This window comes from Saimiri boliviensis, chromosome 8 (genome assembly GCF_048565385.1).
Source record: "Saimiri boliviensis isolate mSaiBol1 chromosome 8, mSaiBol1.pri, whole genome shotgun sequence".
Classification (NCBI taxonomy): Eukaryota; Metazoa; Chordata; class Mammalia; order Primates; family Cebidae; genus Saimiri; species Saimiri boliviensis.
This window is the reverse complement of record NC_133456.1, coordinates 104,718,474-104,743,815: the sequence shown is the minus strand read 5'-3', so window position 1 is coordinate 104,743,815 and position 25,342 is coordinate 104,718,474. Positions and strand designations below refer to the sequence as shown.

Sequence of the window (25,342 nt, the reverse complement as noted above, 5' to 3'; positions counted from 1 at the left end):
TAGATAAAAAATTGTATATGTATTTTTATATATATGTGTGTGTGTGTGTGTGTGTGTGTGTGTGTGTATGTAAACATACACATATATACAAGGGATATTGTGTATTCAGACAATAATTTTGTGACTTTTAATTCCATTTTCGGATAACTGCATAAAATTATGGATAAATTTTGACTCTGTGAGGAAAGACAATTGTGTAAAATTATGAATACACATATGATGTGTATATGTGTGTGTACACACACACCACACACACACACACACACACACACACACACACATATTTGGTGCAATGTTTTTATAGTGAAAGGATTTCCATTTAGAAGAAATGTGAAATAATACTTAAGTGAATTCATACTAAAATGTCATGAAAATTAAATAGCCATGTTAAAATAGGCATCAAATTCCCTTGAATTGGTGGAGAGCATAATAACTTGGTTCTGTTCAGGAATCAGTCTGATTTGTTTGTTAGAGAAGTGCATTCAACGTTCTGTGCTGCTGTTTGTCTAATGTTAACATTTGGAAAGGACTGAAATTCTGACCTTTAAATTCAACAGTTTAAAAACCCCAAATCCTATGTGAATGCTAAAAATGAGTAACAACATGGCTTTGTTGAACATTCAGAAGTCTGCGTGAAATTCACAATAAAGGCTCCGTTCTTCCTCTCATTAGTCATCAGGAAGTACCAAGAGAATGGAGAGAGTATAAAGGATTTAATGAAGAAACGAAAATCTTAAATTAAAAAAAAAAGTCTTCAATCCAATGGTGGCATTTTCTTGAGCTGAGTTTTCAACAAAACCACACCAGATGCCTCTAACTATGTCTAATCCTGGGTGCCCAATTCAGCCATCCCTAATGACTTAAACAAGGAATAGAGTAACTCTAGGATGTGCAATAAAAGAGAATGGGAAACAAACATTATACGGAAACAGTTATCTCTGAAAGTGTGGTTTGTAGAGGTATTTCTACTACAACACTGCTTTCTGAATGTGGATGGGACAACCCTTTATAACTTTGGTTTAAAAAAGTGTATATTTGTGGGTCTTCAAAATATTCCTTTGTTGCGACAGGGTGAATACTTAAACCCACTCTGTTTGAAAATCTTTAGGTCACAGTTTTCTCCATCAAGGATTTGTGAAGAGTAATTGTATTGCTTTAGAGACGTGTGAGAAGTTGCACCTATTAGACAGAGAGGTATCACATGCCTTGATGACTAGGGGCAGCACAGGGCCCAGGAAAATCCACTCCAGTAAACCACATGGGCTGACCTCACCACTCAGACTTTACACTATTTGCAAATCTCCAATTTCCCATGGCAAAGTTTACAGATAATCTCATTAGTTTGCTCTGATTTTGCCTCTTATGTGCACTAGTTTACACTTTCAGGGTTCTAAAATTATGAGAGAAAAATAAAATATCTCGGGAATAATAATAATAGGAACTCTTAAATAATCTGATGATAACCAAGAAACAGATTAGCACAGCAGTAATAAAATTAGAGAAATAATTACACAGTCAAACAGAGGTATCTCTGATAGAACTTGGGAAACCTTTCATACACGAGTGATACATTTCTGAAGAACAAATGTATCAAATTCAAAACTCAGTGTTCAAAACTAGGATTTAGCATAATCCCCAAATGTAAATGAATGCGAATCTTAAAATTCATACATAATCAAGGTTAAATGTTATTACTCTTTCAATTAATTCAAGGGATATCAGGTTTTCAGACAACAATTTTGACTTTTAACTCCATTTTCAGATAATTGCATAAAATTATGGTTAAATTTTGATTCTGTGGGGAAAGATAATTGTGTAAAATTATGAACAAATTTTGATTCCGTAGAATTATATTTTCAAAACAAAGACTTTACTTTGATAAAATAAAAGTCTTTATCAAACAACAAATTCAAGAAAATATTGCTTTCTTGAATGTCCATTTCGGAACTAACTTCAAAAAGTATTTAATTCTAGAGCTAGAAGACTGATTTAGAGAACATCTAATTTAATATCCTTTTTTGAAAGCAGAAACCGTGGGGGCACAGAGAAGAAAAGTGACCTTCTCAAGGGTTAGGAGCCAAGACAAACGCCAGGCCCCTTGACATTTTGCTCAATGTTCATTTAATTCTACCATGTTGGTATATGGGAAAAGTAGATTTAAAATGGCATTTCTGCAATGGCCAGATTTTTCTACTGTAAAGAACACGCATATTCCATGTATGACTCACATGGACCACAGTTTACCCTAAAAATTTAAGGTATCTTTTAAGGAAGAGACCAGTGTGATAGAATACTATGTACATTGTAATAATATAATGTACACTGCAAGATTGCAGTGTGTGATGCAAATGAAAAACTATTAGTCATTAGTCTGTTACACTGAACTTTAGCTGAATCGTGACTCTATCGGCATATTAAATACTCTTCTAAGTTTCTATAGTTTGCCAGACGTTCTAGTTAACATGAGATTAAAAATAACGCATAAGTATTTCTCCCTCAAATGGAGTTAACTTTTTCACATAAGAAACGAAGATGAAGTTCAGTGGCTCACACCAATGCATTTCACTTATTTCGGTTTGTTTCAAGAGTCTGAAGGCCACTCTAGCTACTGAACAACTGGTACACACACTTACTCTGTCGGTATTCAGCCTTGAAGCCACGTCCTTGCTGACCTTCATCTGTCCTCAGTTTTAAAAACATGCTGTCTCCACTAGAATGAATAATAGGTGGTTTCTCATCCCCACAAAGCTGAGTTAGCAGATGAGAGCTGCTACTTGGGCCATCATATACCTTTAAGAAAACATTTTGAATGTTAGATGGTTGAGACTATAAACACTGTATAAAGGACTGTAATCCAGAAGAAGTGAAGAAGAAAAAATATATTTATTATATAGATAGTATATTATAAATAAATACATGTAATTATATATGAATACATAAAAATGTTATAAAATATTATTCGATATAATATATTGATAATATATATCTATTTAATACATATATGTATATATTTATTTATATATTAAATAAATATATCTTTTTATATAATAGATATATAGAGACATATATTTTTTGTTACATATATGACATAACAAAAGAATAGCCATGAAATAAAATAACATTACAAATTATATTTAAGTATTTATAAATTCAGGCCATAAACTCCAGCAATTAAGCTGTGGATGAATACAGCAGTAGAAAGCGTGTGAACCTATGTTGAAGGCTGATGACTGAAAATGAAAGTTCCATACATATTGTAATGCCACAGCTGATAGCAGTTGTCTTCCTTGTTTTTTGATTCCATAGTTTATGATTTATGACACTTTAATATAGTTTTATTTAATTTTTTAATGAATGAACAATGGTGAGCTGCTGTACTGGAAAAAGTCCTAGTTGCATGACTCAAATTATCTTCTCTAATTCACCAAAACTGTCTTCTAAATTGTGATTTTTTCAGTGCGTATATGTGGAAATTACATAAATAATGACTATAGTAAATTCAATAACCTCTTTCAGGAGGTTTTCACCATATCTTAATAGTCTGTAGTCAATATATTTTAAAGACAGTGTATCTAGCCATTCAGTAATATATATCGTACTTCGAAGATGGTCATTTTCACCAAATTTCTTTTATGTTTTTATCTTGTTTGAATTTTTGCATCAATGTTCTGTTTAGATGCTTCCCTTTCCTGATTCTCAAAAATAAAAATAAGTGCACTGTGTGTTGAGTGAGGTGGGAGCAGAGAACAATACAGTGGAAACATTATACATACAGCCAGGTAATCTAAAGCACAGTTTGGATGATGCTCCAAGTGAAAGTCTTTGAATTCCAGTTCAAATGGGCTGCCGTGGCTAGATTTCAACCACCAGTAGCATTCAGAGCTGTGGTAATAGGGCATCGGGTAATTGGGAGATATGAATGTGCCGCTTGAAGTGGTGAGATTGCCCCCACAACCTATAGGAGAAAGAAATGGAATGACACACACCCTTTTCCTTCTGCGGAAATTGATTTTTTTTTTTTTTGTCTGTATCAAACTGGTGCCACTCTACTATCTTTTTAAATCAAGTTGCACAGCAAAATGGCATCATGAGAGAGTAGTTAGCATACAGACCCAATTTCCAATTTCTTTCTTTTTTCTTTTCTTTTCTTTCTTTCTTTTTTTTTTTTTTTTGACACGGAGTCTCACTGGGTCACCCAGGGCTAGAGTGCAACCTCTGCCTCCCAGATGCAAGCATTTCTCCTACCTCAGCCTCCCCAGTAGCTGAGATTACAGGCACCCGCCACCACATCTGGCTAATATTTGTATTTTTAGCAGAGACGGGGTTTCACCATGTTGGCCAAGCTGTTCTGGAACTCCTGATCTCAGGTGATCCACATGCCTCAGCTTCCCAAAGTGTTTGGGATTACAGGCGTGAGCCACAGCACCCTGCCTCAGTTTTCATTAATGCTATTTCCTTATTCTAACCAGGATAACCAGCTTGATAAAAAGAACTAGAACTTTCTCCCTTTGTCCATTAAAAAGAAATGACTGCTGTTAATTTAAAAATATTTGCAATATTGAAGTTTAAATATAGCTGGACAAAAATGGACAAATCATGGACAGAGCATGACAATCTGAGAATCAAGAAACCAATCAGATTGGCTTCTCCATTAAAAGACAGCTCTTTGCTATTTACCTGTTGATGATCCATCCCAGTAAGCTGAGAATCCAGACCTTGTGTCTATTTGGTCACTCTTAAATTTTAACCATAGTTTGTTACTATGAGAGATGATTGTTGGAGGTAGATTTGAACCATGGAATTTTCCAAGGGATGGTGATGTTTCATAGCCTCCATCTCTGGCAGAATACAGAAATTAACATTTATTGGGTTACTGAGAATATTACTGTATTAACATTTAACATAATTTGAACTTTGGGACTGCAAACATTAGCAGTTTATCAGATGAAGCAACTTCTCTCAAACACCACACTTACTCTACAAAACACAATTTTAAGTTTTAAATTTTATTAAATGGTATTTGAATAACTTAATAAACAATAACTATCATTCATGGTTGCCATGGTATTTTACATAACCAATTGCAAACTGAGAGAATGTTTTTAATCTTCACCCGCTCAAATAAAGCCTCTGGCAAATGTGTCAGAGAAAACAGGATAAACTATACTTATTTAAAATATAAACATCTTTCTTTATTTTACTAAGAATCCTTAAATGTTTTCCTCCTGCTTTGGAAATTGCTGAAATTCAATACATCATATTTGACATATTTAGCAAAATTCTATAAATAATTTTTTTCCTAAAAACTTTTGGGGTCTTAAATCTAGTTTATTATCTGTAGCTTTTTCAAACAAACCACAAAAAAAAGGGATTTATTCAACAACAAAGTCCAGCAAGTAACTGCTGTAAATTAAGAAAATTAATGTCATTTTAGCAATGACAGAGTCCAATTACGATTTATTATTTTAATAGTTTACTTTGTATTTTAGAATAAGATTTATTACAAAACATAAGATTCCAGATTTAAAATCCCAAATAAAAAATTTGATATAGATGCCCACCAGAATGATTAGCCTAATTTAACTCAAAGTAGTGGTACAGAGAGACAACAGAGGTAGTAATATATGTTAACTTACTTTTACTGCAAATATAACTTTTTACATATATTCTTTCAAAGTGACAATAAGAAAAGAATAATGCTTTATACTGAAATTCACAAGTCTAGACTTTTATTATCTGAACACAGAAACTTTGTGAAAACTTTTAAGATTGCTATTCTGTCATCATTTTATAATATAATTAGATTATATGAACAGCAAACAGCCTAAAATTTAAATTGATTTTACATAATTAAGGTAGGTATTCAACAGTAGCAAGTTACGTCATTTCAGAATAGTAGCACATCTGTTTCTTTGCCCAAATAAAATCTGGAGTTTATTTTCAAGTATTTCCAATAAACAAATCACTTGAAAATAACCACTGAATCTTATACAATTTCTGTATTTCTCCTAAGTCAGGCTCCAAATGACAAACTTTATTTCTTGCAGGAAAGTGCACAGCAGGGAGCTTTACAGAGAATTTCCGTATTTTCCTTTAATCTTCCAAGGAAAGATTATTAATGAGAATAAATAGTAAAAAGATTATAATGAAATAAATAAAAATGCTTACCTGATTTCCAGAAAATCTGTATAAAAGTTTTCACCAATGGCATCCTCCAAGGAGAAGTTTGTGAAGTGCATTGCAATCTGTTGGCCAGTTCTCACTGTGATCCTATAAATGCATTCCCAGTTGTTGGGGTAATTATTGGGGAAGTTTGGAGACATTAATGTCCCAGAATCATCTGTGTAATCTTGCAAACATGCTGTGAACAGAAAGAGATCACAAGAGAAAAGATAGAAAATATTGTTACATTTATAATAAATCCACTTATATGTAATTCATTGATTTTTGCCTATAATTTATTTTCAATACACTATTCTAGAATGTGCAAATAAAGATTTCATTTTGAAACAAAGTTTTTGTAACCTTAAAGACAAAATAATTACCAACAGCAAATCTAAGCTATGGAATGGAAATTGTTACATATATCTTGAGTAAACAATCCTTTAAGTCTTAGAAGTTTTATTTTTTTCTAATCCCTGCAAATTACCATAAACATTAAAAAGTAGGATCCACTGCAGAAATCATAGAGAGGGACTAGAAATAATTCAGTCTTGTCTTTTCATAAGCTTGCTTTAAAGTGGTTTTCACCAAAGCGTGTATTTATGAGAAATGACAAAGCAGGTACCTCCACCATAGGTGGGGCCCAGGCTCAAGGATCAGAGTGATCTTGAATAAAAACCCTCTCAAACACTGACAGGCTCTGCAACCTTGGGCGAGTTACTGTACTTCTCTAAGCCTTGGTTCTCATCTCTCTCAAATGAAGGGGTTGCTACCTTTGAGTGTATGTTTAAGAGATACTCTTGGTGGGAGTATAAATTAGTTCAACCATGTGGAAGACAGTGTGGCGATTCCTCAAGGATCTAGAACTAGAAATAAGATTTGACCCAGCAATCACATTACTAGGCATATACCTAAAGGATTGTAAATCATTCCATTATAAAGACACATGCACACATATGTTTATTGTGGCACTGTTCACAGTAGCAAAGACTTGGAACCAACCCAAACGCCCATTGATGAGAGCCTGGATAAAGAAAATGTGACACCTATATACCATGAAATACTACACAGTCATAAAAAAGGATGAGTTCATGTCCTTTGCAGGGACATGGATGAAGCTGGAAATGATCATTCTCAGCAAACTGACACAAAAACAGAAAACCAAACACCACACATTCTCCCTCATTAGTGGGCATTGAACAATGAGAACACATGGATACAGGGAGGGGAACATCACACACTGGGGCCTGTAGGGGGTTGGGGGACTTGGGGAGGTATAGCAGGTGGTGGGGGGATTAGGGAAGGATAGCATTAGGAGAAATACCTAATGTAAATTATGGAGTAATGGATGCAGCAAACCACCATGGCACGTGTATACCTATGCAACAACCACGTATGTTCTGCATATGTACCCCAGAACTTAAAGTATAATAAATAAATTTTTTTTTGAGACGGAGTTTTGCTCTTGTTACCCAGGCTGGAGTGCAGTGGCGCAATCTCGGCTCACTGCAACCTCCACCTCTTGGGTTCAAGCAATTCTTCCGCCTCAACCTCCTGAGTAGCTGGGACCACAGGCACGTGCCACCATGCCCGGCTATTTTTTGTATTTTTAGTAGAGACAGGGTTTCAACATGTTGGCCAGGATGGTCTCAATCTCTTGACCTTGTGATCTGCCCACCTTGGCCTCCCAAAGTGCTGGGATTACAGGCAAATAAATAAATTTTTTAAAAAAGAAAGAAAAGAGTTAAAGATAATGCGTTAAAAGGGCTTGGCCCATGATATGCACTCAGTAAATGGTGATTATTTAAGTGGAAAGGAAGACATTAGATCATTTAAAACACATTTAGCATAGTACCTGGATAATCCTTAATAAATATCTTCTTTAAAAACTCTTTTAGTTTAATCGTTTTAACTTTGCCTATCAGACGACTTTATACTTACTAGCCACCCACTCAATCTCCTATGCCCTTCAAATCTGAGACATTTTACAAAGAAAATCTGGTTTGAACATTTTTGTTTTTGTTTTTGTGACAGAGTCTTGCTCTGTCACCAACGCTGCAGTGCAGTGGCTGGATCTGGGCTCACTGCAACCTCTGCCTCCTAGGTTCTAGTGATTCTCCTGTCTCAGCCTCCCAAGTGACTAGGACTACAAGCATGCACCACCATGTCCAGTAAATAAATGCAATTTTTAAATATATTTCCAATTGCATCCAGCCATACTTAAATCTAGGGTATAGGAGCAGAAAGAGGTCTCCTACCGAAAGGTTTCAGATACAATAAACTATTGTGTTTCATTGTAAGTTAAAACAAAATGAGGATGTTTATGTATACTGTTTCCCTAGTTGCTGCTATATAATCATACTCAGAAAAGAAAAATCACTGGGATTGAAAACATAAAGATGCATAGAACATCTGTGTATAGCTTTCAAAGTAATGAGCATTCACCAGATACTTGGTTTTACTCTATTTTAAACAGCAAGCAATCAAGGCTTTACTTTATTGAAGGAATTCACAGTGACATTTAACACCAAAGATTACATTTAACTCCAAACGTATAGAAAAGTAGGCTTTTCTGTAATCTGCCAAAATATTTCCACAAGTGGAAAGGTAGGCAGGCAAGCAGAAAGGAAGGGAGTAAGAGAGACAGAAGGGAGACAGGAGAGGTAGAAAAGAAGGATACAGAGAGCAGGGAGGAGTGTAGCAGTGGTCTATTCATATTTCAGACCCAGTAATGAAAATTACTAAGCTAAAAAAATGGACACCAAATGAAAGCAATGACCCAGTATCTCTGAGCTGACAGAAAAGACAGACTCATTGACCCACACAGAGAGAGCTTTAGCCAGTAAATCAAATATTTAAAGCAAATCATCTGTTCATGTCACTTGTTCTTAAAGAGAGAATGTTCCTTGCTTACTCTCTGTACTCCCAGAGGGGTAATACAGTTGGCTTGCATATCTCTAATGCAACTTGTCTGTGGGAGAATGTTAAGTATAATGGGGTTCTCAGATGACGAAACCTGAATTAACAACATTTTGGGCAATAATGAGTACTGTTCCTTTACCTTGCTTATATGCAAGTGATTATTCTAGCACAATTGGTGGGAGTCTGTTAATCTTTACTGAAATTTTGATTTGCTCACCAAGCTTCCTTTCTGTTGCTGGCACAAAAGTAAACTACAGTTCCTGATGCGTTCAAAGGTTCTTTACACATTCACTTTGTCTGAAATGCTTTACCCTTTACCTAACAACACCCCCGAAAACCCCTGGTAATACACGATTTAACATATATTCTCTTTTCCATCATTTAACCTGAAGTCTTTCCCATCCAAGTAGAATTAATTTATCTTGCATGATAAAATTTTATGCAAATAGCAATTTGAGCCCAAAGCATATTTTGTAATTGTTTTTATGTGAGTATATTTACCTTACTAAACCTTGGGATATGAACAAGATCTTATTAACCACTATTTACTATCACTATAGTACCTGGTTTAGATGAGGTCCCAGTAAGTAGCTGTTAAAATTATATCACATAATGTGTTGAAAAGGAAGGGGACTTGGTACATGCATATAAGTTCCTCCCATGCTCCCTACTCCATTCAGCTCTTGTCTTTCAAGCTACCCCTCTACCCTAATCTTACGACTCCCTCTATTTTCATTTTTCCTCTCTCTCTCTCCTTCCTATACTCTATCCTGGTTGGCAGAGGTTCTTTAATATTTTACTGCTTCCAGCTATGACAAGCAACTGTACTAAACCAGCTCCCCTCCTTAAGAACCGTTAAAACTGAACAAAATGTTGGACAATCTACAGTGCAAGATTGGGATTCTTGACAGAAAGGAAATGCATGATGTATGACTCTTCATTTCTTTGGCTTTCTACCTGGGCAGAATTTCCTGACTACAGAAGAAAGCTGAAGCCCAGGTAGTGAATGACAGTCCTACTGAGCTGCTGATGCAAAGATTAGGGTTGCCAAAGCAGCTGGAACCATAAAAAAATTCTCCAGAGAGGAAGAAGTATATATAGAGGAAAGCAAGCAATCTGAGTAGGACTCCTGATGGATTCTCAGCAAAGCCTGGGCTGAGAATACATAAGATAAGACTTCAAAAAGCATGCCACACAGGAGCTGCTACTAGGTTGGAAGCAGAAATAAGATCATAAAGGTCAAGGCAATTCTGAGAGACTTTAGAGTTCTCTCCCATCCTCAAATAGGCATATCTCCTTAACACCTCAGGTATCCAAATGAGACACCTAAAAGGTCATATCTTACAAGTGAAGACCCTGGACAAGAGTAGGCCTCTCTAGAACTTCCCTAAGTCTTAACAATACTTGTAAGAATCATAGAAATTGGAGATTGAGACCTAACAAGTTAGAGGGAATCAGGGAACAGGGACTTTCACAAATATTCTTTAGCAAGTAAAAACACAAACTTTGCAGATATGAAGTAATCAGCTAGATATCAAAGTAGCTTCAGAAAAAGATCAGAGAATACAGAGTGTCTATGACACATAATTTACCCACATGATATAGGACACCCATATCATATCATGTCCCAACCTATCATATCTACTAAAAAATGCAAAATTACCACACATTTTTAAAAATGAGGAAAATATGAATCAAGACCAAAAAAAAGTGATCAATAGTCAAGAAAAATGTGGTCATAGTCAAGGAAAAAAAGTGATCTTGTGATTCAAACATGATCCAGGTGTTAGATTCAAAAGACAAAGACTTTAAAGCAGCTATTAAAAATATATTCAAAGACTAAAGAAAAAGCCTTAAAAAGTAAGCAGATAAGAAATTTTGGCCAAAAAAAGGAGGAAATTATTAAAAGGAATCATGGAAATTTATAACTTAAAATTACACTAATTGAAATTAAAACTTCACGATGAGTTTAATAGTAAACTGTAGGTAGAAGAAATAAAAGGTCAGTAAACTTTAATATGTATGAATAGACCTAATTTAATCCAAAGAACAAAGAGAAAAGAACTGCAGGAAAAGGAACAGATATTCAAAAACCGAGGAAAAACAACAAATAGGTTAACACACATACAATCAGAGAACCAGAAAGAGAAGAGAATAAAAGTGGGTCAAAAAACCGAAGAATATAATGGCAAAAATTCTCCTAAATTTTATGAAAAATGTCTAGTAAGACATAGGAGTTCAGTCAATACTAAACAGGAGCAACAAAAGAAAACTACACTTGGACACATCAAAGTGAATCTGTTAGAAAACAGAAACAAGGGAAACACATGAGCCAGAGGGGTAAAAAAAAAAAAAAAAAAAAAAAAAAAAAAACACATACAGGGACATTATGATATGGATGACAGCTGGCTTCTAATCAGAAACAATGGAGGCAAGAAGAAAATGGAATACATTTTTTAAATGTTGAGATGGAGAAAAAAGATTTAAATACTCAGCAAAACTACTTTTTTAAAAAAACGAGAGTGTCACATTTTTAGACAAACAGAAGCTGAGATCATTTGTCATTAGAAGACTTGTGCTGTATGAAATAAGAACATCCATCAGGCCAGAGGAAAATGATACAAGCGGAAAATATCTCCAAGAAGGAATGAAGAATCCTGGAAATGATAAATAATTGTATAACTATAAATGCTAGGCTTTCTTTTCATTACCTCCTTAAAAGAGAATTAGTGATTTAACGCAAAAATAATATTAAGGTGAAGTTATAATATAGAGAGAAGTAAAAGACAGAACTCAAACAGCACACAGAAGGACAGGTAGATGAAATTACACTAATATGAGATTATTACATTTGTGAAGTATAAAGGGGAGTGTGTGTAATATGAAGAATCAGGTATGAATTAGAAGGTATGAAATGTAAAGCAGCTGATTATTAACTCTAAGAAAATTTGCATATACGTTGGGGAGTATATTTTTAGCCCTAGAGCAAAAATTAAAAAAAAAAAAGGTATCATTAAAAAGACAGTGAAGGAAATAGAATAAAATACTAAAAATATTCTGTAAACCAAAGTGAAGACAGAATAATGGCAACATAAAAAGAGACAAACAGAATGCAACTACCATAATGGTATGTTAAATTCAACCATGTCAATAATTACATTAGTTATAAATAGTCTAAACACTTCAGCTAAAACACAGAAAAAGCAGAACCCAATTATATGTTTTTTACTACACATGCACATTATATATAACGACACCATTATATATAATGGTAAAATTAGGCTGTAAGTAAAAGAATGAAAAAATATATACCACATGAACAGCAAATATAAGAAAGCTGATATCACGAAAGTAAAGTGACTTCAAGAAGGAGGGTATTATTAGATTTCTAGAAAGACATTTCATAATGACAATGGGGATGTTTTATCAGTAAAACATAATAATCCTCAATGTGCATGCACAAAATAATGGTTTCAAAATACATGAAGGAAAATGAAAAGGCAAAAATTAAAGAAAAAAATAAAACCATGATTAGAGTTGAAGATTTTAACACTTTTCTCTCAGTAACTGAAAACAAAACAGATAAAAATAAATAAGGAGAGAAAATCTGACCAATACTATCAACCAACTTAAGCTAATTGGCAGAGAGCACTACACTTAATAACTGCAAACAACACAGTTTTTCAAATGTACATGAAACGTTCAGCAGCATAGACCACATGCAGGGCTATATGACAATTCTCCATAAATTTTAAACATTGAAAACTTAGTAAGTATGTTATATAACCACAATAAAATTGAAATTATAAATTAATAAGACATCTTGAAAACCTGCACATATTTGAAAATTAAATAATACATTTGCAAATAATCCACAGAACAAAGAAGAAATCACAAGATAGTTGAAAAATATTTTGAATTGAAAGTTAGTGAAAATAAAACATATTAAAATTTGGGAGGTGAAGTGAAATAGTGCTTAAAGGCTATATCTATATGAAAAAAGCAAACTAAGGCAATAATTAAGAGACAATAAATAGTATAAGAACCGAAATCAATTCAATGGAAAATGTAATAGCAATACAGAAAATAAACAATGTCAAAAATTGGTTATTTGAGAAAATTATTAAAATTGATAGAATTCTACCAAAACTGATCAAAGAAAAAAGAGAGAAAAACACAAATTACCATTTCTAGAAATGAAGAGGGGATGTCACTGTGGAATCTTCAGACATCAAAATAATAGAAAGACATCATTATGAAAAACTGTGCAAATAAATTTGACAACATACACAAAATAGATGAATTTTTTCAAAATGTCCATAACGGACTCAAAAGGAAATAGAAAGCTTCAATAGTCTCTATTAATTGAAGAAATTAAGTTTGAAATAATACCTTCCTCCAAAGAAAACTACAGGCTCAAATAATTTCACTGGTGAAACTGCATCAAAAAATTAAGAAGTTGTTTATATTCCACAAACTCAGAAAATAGAGAAGATATTTTCCAACTTATAAGACCAATATTACTCCTATACCAAACCAGACAAAGAAGTTTTGAAAAACCACAGCTCAGTGTGTCTCACAAACATTGATGCAAAAATCCATAATTAATTTTTGGCATAGCAATTTTGAATATACATAAAATTATAATACATCAGAACCAGGTGGGGTTCTGATGTATTATACAAAATGTGTTTGACAGTAAAAAACTAAATTACCACCTAAACGGGATAAAAAAGAAAAGATTTGAGAGACATCAAAAGATGCAGAAAAATCATTTGGAAATATTCAACACCCATTCAGGATAAAAACTCAGCAAGTATGCACAGAAGGGAACTCCACAAACTGACAAATGGCACCTATGAAAAATCCAAAGCTAACATCACACTTAAGTGGTAAAGGACTAAATGTTTTCATGTCAAGATTAAGAAAAAGGTCAATATGCCAACCTCACCCTTTCTGTTCAAGACTGCACAGAAAATTCTAGCCATCTCAGTAATACACATACACAGAGAAACGAGAGAGAGAGAGAGAGAGAGAGAGAGAATGTGTTAGAGCCAGAGAAGGGAAAAAATAAAACTTATTTAGCTTATTCACAGTTACTGTCATCTATGTAGTATATACTAAAGAATTTATTTAAAAGTTATTCAGACTAATAACTGAGTTTAACAAGATTGCAGAATACAAGACATGTATACAAAAATCAATTTATGTTGCATACATCAGCCAAACAACTAGAAAGTAAAATTTTAAAATCGCATATACTACTTTATAATATGGCATATAATTTTATAGTAGCATAAAAACATGAAACAGTTGATAACAAGTTTAATAAAAATATGCACAAACTGTATACTGCAAACTTTATTGCTGAAGGATATGAAGGAAGATCTGAATAAATGGAGAGGTAAAATATGTTTGTGATTGGAAGACTGAATTTAAGATGACCTTTATCCCCAAATTGGTCTGTAAACTCAACACAATCTCAATCAAATTCTCAAGTGTTTTACATAATTGAAAAGCTGATTCTAAAATGAATATGGAAATACAAAAAATCTAGGCTAGCCCAAACAATTTTGAAAAAGAAGTATAAATCTAGAGGTTTTACACTTTCAGATTTTAATATACAATATAAAATTATGTAATATTAATATGTCCTATTATCATAAGGGCAAATATGTACATCAATCTGATGAAAAAGAGATTCCAGAAGCAGACCCACACAAACACAGGCAGGTGATTTTCAACAAAAATGCAAAGGCAATTCAATAGGGGTGTGGGTGAAGGAGAATGTTTTCAACAATTAAATACCATTTGCTAAACAAACTTGGATACAGAACTCACACCATGTAGAAAAACTGATTCAAAATGGATCATAGAATAAATGTAAAATCTCAAACTATACAACTTCTGGAAGGATGCAAGGGGGAGATCTTGACAACTTTGATAGTCAAATATTTCTTAGACAAGATACAAAATGCACTAACCATAAAATGGATAAAAAGACATAATGAACTTCCGTCCTTCAAAAGATACCATAAGGAAAAGGAAAGTATAGCCTGGGAGAAAATACTTGCAATACATTTTGCTGACAAAGGACATGGTTTGTATGCAGAATATATAACATATGACTCATTAATAAGAAACAAACAAAAATGAAGACTGTGGTTTTATTGAACACCTTACAAAAGAAAATAGATGAATTGTCAAAAAGCATGTGAAAAGGACTCAGCACTATTAGTAATCGGGAGAACGCAAAATAAAACCTACTACTACACAACTACCCGAGGCAAAAAACGAAAAGATTGGCAATATTAAGAATTGGGAAAGATGGGGAAAAAAATCGTTGCAAGGCAGGTGAGCCGCCATAGTGGGACTCCACCTAGGAAGGTTTTGGGCTTTGCCCAGGAAAGAATTCAAGGGTGAGCTGGTGGTAGAAAAAATCAGCTTCACTCAGGTAGCCGTGTTCCAGTTCCATGACAGCTCCTGCAGAGCAGTGCTACCCCGTAGGCAATGTGCTGAGAGTAGGACCTTGGGGAAGTTTGCAGTCATATTTATACCCACGTGCAAATTAAGGGGTGAGTTATTCAGACATTTCTAGAAAAAGGATGGTAACTTCTGGGTGTTGTCATGGCAAAGGCAAACTGTCATGGTGCTGTTGGGCATGTCTTAAGGAGAGGTGCTTCTTAAGGAGAGGTCTTAAGGAGAGCCAGTCTTCCATCTGGTCTGGCGTTGAGCCCCAACTCCTGTTTCAGAATTGTCATTATGTAAAATGGTATAACCACTTTGGGAAAAAAAGTTTGGCACTTTCTTATAAAGTTAAACATATCATTACCACATGAGTCCCAGAAATTCTACTCCTAGGTATTTACTCAAAAGAATAAGTCCACAAAAAACTTGCATGTCAATGTTTATGGTAGCTTTTTTGGTAACAGCTAAAAACTGGGAAAAGCCCAACTATCTAACAATAGGTGAACAGACAATCAATTTATGACATATTCATGCAATGGAAGGCTAGTCAGCAATAGAAAGAAAAGAACAGATAAATACAGCAACATGAAAAAAATTCCGGACACATTATGCTAAATGAAAGATGTCAGAAAGAAAAGAGTACATACTATGTATTCCTGTTGATAGCTGCCTTTTGCACCGTTAAAACTATTCTGTATTGGTAGAAACCAGGTCTGTGGTTGCTGACACAGAGGAAGTTGAGGAAACTAGGCAAAGGAACATGTGGATACCTTCCCGAGTGACAGAAGTACTCTGTAGCTTGAATGGAGAGGGCTAAATGGGTGTACACGATTCTGAAAATTATGGATACATTTACTGAAATTACAGGAAAGAAAATCCGTGTTATGTTAAAAGCTTCAAAGTTCTGTGCACAGGCATGTTGTGCTCTCTAGAGAAAATCCAATAAATAATTCAGATATCTAATAAATAATACATCAAATTGAAATAGAGAAATAAAATACCACATTTGAAGGGACCCCTTCTGTACACATTAAATAATAGAATATTTAATCCTAAAATATGATGGTAGTTTTATGAGTTTCAAATTTTAGAGAGAGAAAAATTATTGTTCTCTGAACTTAATGTATCTATTTCTTGAAAGATTAAAAACTCTTCTTAAATCACTGAATTCCGTCGATGTCTATGTCTCTTCCCTTGACAATATAAATGGCTCCTTCTAGAATAATATTAATACTGAAAAATATCACTGCTAACTTTTGGTTTCCTCCTGTGATTTTTCAACAAAGCACAAATGATTAAATTAGAACGTGTTACCATACAAGGATATTCATGTATTGGCATGATGCTTATTATTACATCAATACAAAATGCAAAGATAAAATGTATCTATGCCTTTTATTTTATATTGCCAAAGGAAAATTCACATCCAGTATCAGTTAGCCTTTTGTTATGTTCTAGGAACATTTACAAAGAAATGAAAAATAAAAGTACATTTCTTCTATCCCCTAAATTCAACTAAACTACAATGGAAAAGCATATCTCTGAAGGTCAAAGATTAACTGTTGGCAGAACTCACATATTTTTCTTTCTGACCAACCTAAAAAAAAAAAAAGTAAAGAAAGAAAAGAGAAAACACAAACGATCTCTACAGACCATTACAAAAATCACAAAACAAGATTTTTCTAAAACTCACAATATATCTCTGCTTTCACTAAACATTTTCAAGTAAGTTTTTGTAACACAGAACTCACTCATTATCAAAGGAGAAAATGAGAAACATGTATAACCCTCCAAACCACAAAGCAAAGATTAAATCACTCCCAAAAATTTTAAACCACAGAAATAGGAGAAACTGATCCTGTGGAGAGCAATGCATCTCAAATGGAGATCCTAGATTATGGGGAACTGCTCCAGCTCCTCTCTGCTTTGGATTATGGGATAATTTATGTGATTATCCAGTTACATTGAGGCTCAATCTTTAGGCTATGCTTTCTGAAATCACTTACGAAACATTTGGTTTCTGAATGAATCCATATGACCTCAGATATTCTAGGAATGTGCTAAATAAACAGCCAACCCAGGAGCCATCATCTGCTTCCACAGACATGTTTGGTTTAGCATCCTTCAAAGTGAAGAACCACGGGAAGACATAATTACAGGTTCAGTTTCTCCCTTAAGAAAGAAGAAGCCTTCTCAATCTTAACATTTTGCTACAGTTTTCTGCTAGGCGGTCATGGTCCTTTCTTTTTCTTTTCCCTCTCAGCTAAACAATGCCGATTAATATAAAAATAAGCAAAGTAGCCATTGGAAAATTGTGCTTGGACATTGAGAATCATATTTTATGTCTGGCAAAGTCATGATCCTTTACAGCCAAAACGTCATTTTCACATTGAATGTCTCATTTTGTCTTCCTCAACTATGCAAGGCAGCCAGGCGTTATCCCCCCATGTTTTAGAGAGGTAGATGAGAGATCTTAAGTTCCTAGAGATTAAGTTCTAAAAGACACTTAGTTCAAGTGTGGCCAAGAAGAAATTTGAACTCAAGTCCTCTCTTTCCAAATCCTATTCTCTTTAACAATCTCTGATTTTTCTACTCAGGAAATGTCAATTGAAAGGCGAAGACAAGTAGGGAACTAGGAATATCATGATTAAGCATTTTGTTACATTTTTATTCTAAGGAGTAAGAAATATAACAAACAAGATAAATGAACTGAGACAGGAAGTGCTGGGACACCTGTATATACAAAATTACAAGAAAACAGTGGCCAGTAAGAAAGTAAATCATTTTTTATTTTTGACACAGAGTTTGTCGTCCAGGCTGGAGTGCAATGGCATGATCTCGGCTCACTGCCACCTCTGCCTCCCGGGTTCAAGTGATTCTCCTGCCTCAGCCTCCCAAATAGCTGGGATTACAGGTGTGTGCCACCATACCTGGCTAGTTTTTTTGTGTGTTTTAGAATAAATGGGATTTTTGCATGTTAGTCAGGCTGATCTCGAACTCCTGACCTCAGGTAATCCACCTACCTCAGCCTCTCAAAGTGCTGGGATTACAGGCATGAGTCACCGCACCTAGCCGAAAGTAAATCTTTAAAAGCTAAATCAACTTACTACAAAACCTTTTCCAGAGGAAAAATATCTGAATCTCTCATAGCAGGGAATACAGAATTCAAGGTGGATAGAAAGAATCAGAGAGGCTTGTGACTTGTCCAAAGTATGCCAAATTATGGCCGGCTGCAGTGGCTCATGCCTGTAATTCCAGCACTTTGGGAGGCCAAGGTGGGGGGAATCACCGGAGATCAGGAGTTCAGGACCAGCCTGACAGACACAGTGATCCCTGTCTCTACTAAAAGTACAAAATAAGCAGGGCATGGTGGTACATGCCTGGAATCCCAGCTACTTGGGAGGCTGAGGCAGGAGAATCACTTAAATCTAGGAGGCGGAGGTTGCAGTGAGCCAAGATTTCACCATTGCACTCCAGCCTGGACAACAGGAGTGAAACTCCATCTCAAAACAAACAAACAAACAACATTTTTTTAAAGAAGTATTCCAAATTAGTATCAAGCCTAGGACTAGGACCAAGACTTCTGACCTCCCTACAGCATCCACTTTCCCTGTGTCATGAATAGTATTTTCCATCATGAGCAGTTATGGTCCAATCCACTCCCATAACTCCCTTCTAATCCCACAACAATTCACATACTAAGACCTGACTTTCAGAGTCATTGATAAACTACAGTTTCATTAGAACCCCGTGAACTGCTTGGCGAACAAGACCCCTAGACCTATTTTAATCAAAATTTCTGGGTGGGGCCCAGATGCCTGAATTTATAACAAGAAAAGCTCCATCTCAAATTTCTCATGAACACTCAAGTTTGACAACACTATAGTCCCAAACTGAAGTTTTGAAATAGAAACAGAACTCTCTCCATCCATTTATTGTACAGAAGCCCTCTTTGGGCATTTTTTTCATCATTTCCTAACTTTGCACTCCTAAATGCCTCTTCTGAGCTTATTCCAGGATGACTGATAAAAAAAAAAACAGCACTAACCACCCACTGACGAGTAGGTGGGAACCCTGCCTTAAGAATGCGGGAGGCCAAGAAAGCCCAGCAGGGCTCATCTCTAATCCTGTGTTGATGTTGTGACCATTCTTGGCCATTTCCCTGGACAACTGTGAAGGTTTTCTCTTTGCAGGAAATACGAAATTCCACTACAGTTTGATTATAGCTCTGAATTAAATGTTACTAGCCACGCGATATGCAGTTTATTTAGGGCATTTCTAAGAGCGAATCTGGACGTGGCAAAAGAAATAGTTTGACTTCCGAACCAATTAGCTATGTATTCTTGGGAGGATAAATTCAATATCCTAGACTTCTACCTCACTCATTTAAAAATTAAGGTAACTGGAATAGATTTATGCTTCAAACTTTCTTGACATACCCTAAAAAATACATTTACATCAACTACACAGAGGCACAGAGATACTGCAAATAGGTCTCATTAAGTGACACCTAACTTTTTATGATAAACTCTGATAACTTCTCTCCTATTCCTTTCTATTCTACTCCATACTTTTAATAATCACAAGCAGCAACCAAATAAATGAATTTCATGACTCAATAGTGAGTCATGAATTACAGTTTGAAAAATACTGGACTAGAGGTTAAGTGGGTTTTCTTCTAATATTAAAGTTGGAAATGAATCAGGTACTTTTCTCTGTTTCTGTTTATACTTTTAAAGTTCCCTCTTAGCAGGATTATATATTAATGTCTACGCAAGAGATGTTAATAGAATGTAAAATTTTACTTTAAATTGGTAACGTTAATTAGTCAATTCCATTCTCTCAGGATTCAAATATTTTGAAGTTTGAAAAAGCAAAATCTACTATGTTAAATTAAAGCCTGGTCGTGTAGTTACTAAGACCTTCGTAAGAGTTTTAACCTGCTAACATTGTACTCGTTCGCTCTTTTTTTTCTATTTTCCCAGGCACATCTGGATAAAGGCAGAAACAAGGTGGCAAGGAAGGAAGTTCAAGTAATCACAAGAAGCCGATCTTTCTTCTCCTGGGAGAACAGTATATGATTCTCTCACACTCGGGATTCTGGAGAGATCTAAAGCCATGCCTTCAAACATAGAACTGCTGCAGAGTTTTGACTGAAATGAAGAGTAGTGGCCAGCCCCTCTGAAGAAGAAATACTTGAGAAATTGGGTAAGGATTCTGAGTGGGAGATATTTAGACTTTTATTTATTTTAGAGAGTGGGGATTTTAAAAGATGAGCATCCAGGGTCTCGGGATACAACAGTGTGTTAGAGGGTGCATGTTCCAACATAGAAAAAGCTACCAGTTCTTTCTGGAGGGAGCTCAGTGAACTGTACTATGCTGATGGGGTAATCCCAAGGCTGAGAGCTGCTTGGAAGCACGGTCACCACATGTCTACTATGGGTCTATGCTGGATGTTATTTGGGTCTGTTAACACAATGATGTAAAAGGAAAGCTCAGAGCCTCTAAAAAAGAACATATCCTAGGCAAAACATGAGCCTAACGAAATATGACTCCTTCATCAATTCCATGCACAGGGTCTTGGGGCTGGGAGCAACTCTGGTTTACATGTTACCTCCAAGATCCCGCCTGCCAAAAGTATTTGTTTCCTATGCTTTATTTGCAAAGAACATGGCAATAATGAGAAATTAAGTCATAGGAAAAGTATAATGAAAGGAATAAATGCTGAAAAGATTAACTTCATTAGGTCAAATTGAGAAATGTATATTATCCCAAGAAATCTTCCGTTCCTTGCCCTGAAATTTCATGCAGCAGTGTCTAATTTTTAATCTGTCGTTGTTCTTTTCCCAATTTCTTAACATAAGTATTCAGTCTCTTTGGTAACTTTTCATTCTGATAAAATTTTAAGATGCAAGAATGAGCTCCTGAATTCTTTTACCCAGATTTATTATGTATTTGTATGTTTCTCCCATTACTTTATCATTGTCTCTCTCTCTCTCGCTCTCTCTCTCTCACACACACAGACACACTCTCCCTCACACACACACACACACACACACACGCGCGCACACACAGACACACAAACACTATTTCTTATTATCTCAACCAATTCAGAGTACTTTGGAGACATTACATTTCTTTACCCTCTAAAAACTTCAGTATATTGTTGCTAAGGGAAGAAAAAAACATTCTTTTAACAAAACCACAGTACAATTATCAAAATTAGAAGATTTAATATTGATACAATATTCTTATCTAGTACTACTTTTAATAAGAAAGGTATTTAAGTCACTGCCTTTTATTCTATATAAAGCTCTCATGTGTGGCACAGGTTTGGGAATGGTGTATTCTCATTGTGTTTTAGCTATTAGAACTGTTTCGTCATGGAGTAAATAAAACCGAGTATGCAATGCTGTTTTGTTACCTGTTGCTGCACTGATTGCTTTATAGTTTATTAAGAAGCCTTCATAAGCGAGGTCGGAGTCAGCCACAAACACCAGCATCAATGAGTTACCACTGCTTGTGAGAGAAGGTGGGATCGATCTTCCACAGTATCTATTTCAAACCAAGAAAGGACAGACGTGTATTTTAAAACTTTTGGTATATAGAAAATGATGTATCAAAAATTAGGACATGTAAATATCATAATATGTTTCGTTCACTACCTCTCATCAACCTTAAAACACAGATACATTTCAGGCAAAAAAAAAAAATTTACAAACTTATCAAAGATTCTTCTGTTCATGATTACGTCCCTGAAATGGTTATATGCGTGTGTCTGGCTGTGTGAGTTGTCACATAAGAGAAGTTTAGTAAAATAGAAAGTAAAAGCTACATTAGATTGTCATATAGCATATTAATAAACTTTTTAATGGAAATGTAATAAACATATACAACAAAGGGAAACAATAAATCATAGGGTCATCTCTCTAAACTAAATTCATAGATCACTCAATCCCTGTGCCTTGGCTTCCTCAACCCTAAAATAGGAATGATGACAATACCTACCTCATAGAGTTGCTTTGAGAATGTGATGAGTTAATACCCTGTATATAAAGCACTTAGAACACGGCCTGAAATCATAATCCCTATAGAGGGAATCTATTGTCCTTAAAACAGCTGGCTTATAAAGAGGTAGGAGTGATGATTCAGCCATGCCATGTTTCTGCTGAACAAAAGCAATTTAGCTCAGAAAGACTATTCTATTAAAGTTAAAATGAGAATTGTGATAAAAGACATAATGCCATGAGCTTTTATCTAGAGAAATACCTGTAGAAAGAAGTGACAATAAAATACAAATCTCAAACCAAAACACACTTGGCAAAAGTTAACCAAAAGAAATGATAAAGAAAACAAATATAGAAACTAAAAAAAAGAGGAAATGTTGAGTATCGAGAGTGGATAATTGCTAAAGGAGAAAAAGAAAGAAAATTTGGTGAATAATACCATTGCAGTGTGAAAACAATATTTAATATCTTGATCAAAATAAAGGTAGGTGAACTAATCAATATTTTAAATTCCTCCACATATGCCCATGTATATGAAATTTGAGGAAGATCATTATACTTTATGCCAGTCAGCAAAAGTTCTGTATTTTGCAGTGGTGACATGTTAAGCACCTTCCCAAAAAAGAAAAAAGAACGTTAAAAAGATGAAAGATTAGGATAAGAAAGATGTTTAAAACATGAATGAAAAATAAAGAAAATAAAATGCAAGATAGAGACATTTAAAAATATTAGGAGATTTCCATTTCCAACAAAAATGTAATAACAGGGGCTAGATTTAAACTTGCACCTGAAACAACAAAAATCCTGGACAAGAAACATAAAACAAAGGCTCTCAAAACACTGGATATCAAGCAATGGAGAACAACAAACCTTCAGAGACAGGAAACACATGAATTTAAAGGTAAAACTGAATGGATCAACCTGTTTCCAAGTAACTTGAATGCATTCCAGAAGAAAGCTCAAGAATACAGGATTATGACAATGTCCAGCAGCCAAAAACCTAAAATGGAAAATGTCTGGTATCCTATTGAGTATCACCTGACATGAAAAGAAATGGGAAAGTATAACTCATAAAGAGAGGAAAAATCAATCTATCAAACCATAGCAGGAAATAATCCAAATGTTTGAGTTAGTAAAGTCATTAAAATAGCTACAACTATATCTCACAGATTTTTAAAGCTAGAGAAAAAAATTCACGTGTAGAGACATGGTCTATATATAAAATGACTCAAATTGAACTTCTAGAAATGAAAACTACAATGCCTAAGACAAAAAATACACTTGGTAAAATAAATAGGAAATTAGACATTGCAGAAGAAGATGAGTGAACTTGAATATATACTAATAGAAACTTTCCAAAGTAAAACACACAGACAACAAAGGCTCGAAATCAATGACCAGAGTATTAAGTGAGTTGTAGAACAATTCCAAGTGCCTAATATACATGAAAACAAGAGTCCCCGAAAGGGAAGAAAGATGGAAAAGTATTTTAAGAAACGGTGGCCAAAAATATTTCCAATTTGATAAAACTACAAATCTTTGGATCCAAGAGGCTCAACAAAAAATTATGCTAATTGAGGGAAGCCAGAAAAACAAGCAGTACATATGGTATGATTCCATTTAGATAATATGCAAACAAATCTACAAGATTAGGAAGTAGAATCATGATTTTCTGTGGGGGAGAGTGAGGAGCAAAAGCAAGGAATTATGATGGAAAGGAAGAAAGTTTTGTGGGTAATGGATATATGCATTATTTTAATTTTGGTTTTGATTTCACGAATATATACAGATGTCAAAACTTAATGCCTATCGCACAAAACTACAGACTAGTGATATAGAAATGGTCATTAAGAAGCATGAGGCTCTCACCTGGTTTTCATTAACACCACGTGGTGGATTTTAAGATCCTTCACTGAAGCAGGAAATCAATGAAGTTTTATTGTTAAACAAACAAACAAACAAACAAACAGAAATAACCTTACCTTCCAAGGGATGTCTCAGAGTTAGTGTCATAAATTTCCAAGTAGTCATTTGTGCAATTGTAGTGAAACTCCAGATGAAAAGTTTCGAAAATTAAATGAATCAGGTGGTTAGGTTGCACTAATATATGCCAAGTACAGTTGATACCATGTGGGTAAATATTTGGATGGCCAGGACTTTGAATGGTCCCTGTTGATTCTGTAAGAATTTCTCCACATGCTGTTGAAATAAAAATTATTATCCTTAATCCACAGCAGGTAACCAAGTTACCTGGATTTCAAATTAAAATTCTTTGATAATAACCTTTTTAAAGATCAAAAAGAAAAATGTTTCTTACATGCTGAAGATAACTTCATTTATCTCTTATTAATAAATAATTAAATTTTGATATGTTTATTAGAAAATATATATTCTTTGTCTTTGAGGATGCTTTAAAATTTTTCACAGTATAGATGATTTTTATATAATTTATTTCTGTCATTCACTTATTCTGATACAAGTCTAAAAAACAGGAGAAACAGACAATCTCTTACCCAAATCCTCAGCACTGAACTTAGCCATGAAACCATGGTTTTCAGTAGAAGAACTTTTCACAAATGTGACATAAAGAATATTGTACACGGATGTTATATATGAAGGCATGTCTGCACCACAATACTTTTTATTTTCAGGAGAACCCAAAATGGAACTGCTACCAATCTATAATTAGAGAAGATGTGTTCAATTATGTTGTATATCAATTTTGAAAACTGCTTCAAGAATAATTATTTCTGCAATGCTTTTAATAGAGTGCAAATCAATTT

At 34.5% G+C, this 25,342-nt stretch overlaps 1 protein-coding gene across 3 annotated transcripts in view; it reads right to left on the bottom strand.

Moving 5' to 3' along the window:
* CUBN (cubilin) overlaps positions 1–25,342 on the bottom strand; it is a 288,396-nt gene that overhangs the window by 205,962 nt on the left and 57,092 nt on the right. For all 3 annotated transcript variants that reach the window (XM_003930638.4, XM_074404979.1, XM_074404977.1), the window contains 7 exons: positions 25,073–25,238; positions 24,542–24,758; positions 21,977–22,107; positions 6,169–6,361; positions 4,678–4,838; positions 3,774–3,955; positions 2,634–2,790 (listed from right to left, as the gene is read on the bottom strand). In XM_003930638.4, coding sequence (XP_003930687.3) covers positions 2,634–2,790; positions 3,774–3,955; positions 4,678–4,838; positions 6,169–6,361; positions 21,977–22,107; positions 24,542–24,758; positions 25,073–25,238 — 1,207 coding nt within the window. The remainder of the gene's footprint in view (positions 1–2,633; positions 2,791–3,773; positions 3,956–4,677; positions 4,839–6,168; positions 6,362–21,976; positions 22,108–24,541; positions 24,759–25,072; positions 25,239–25,342) is intronic.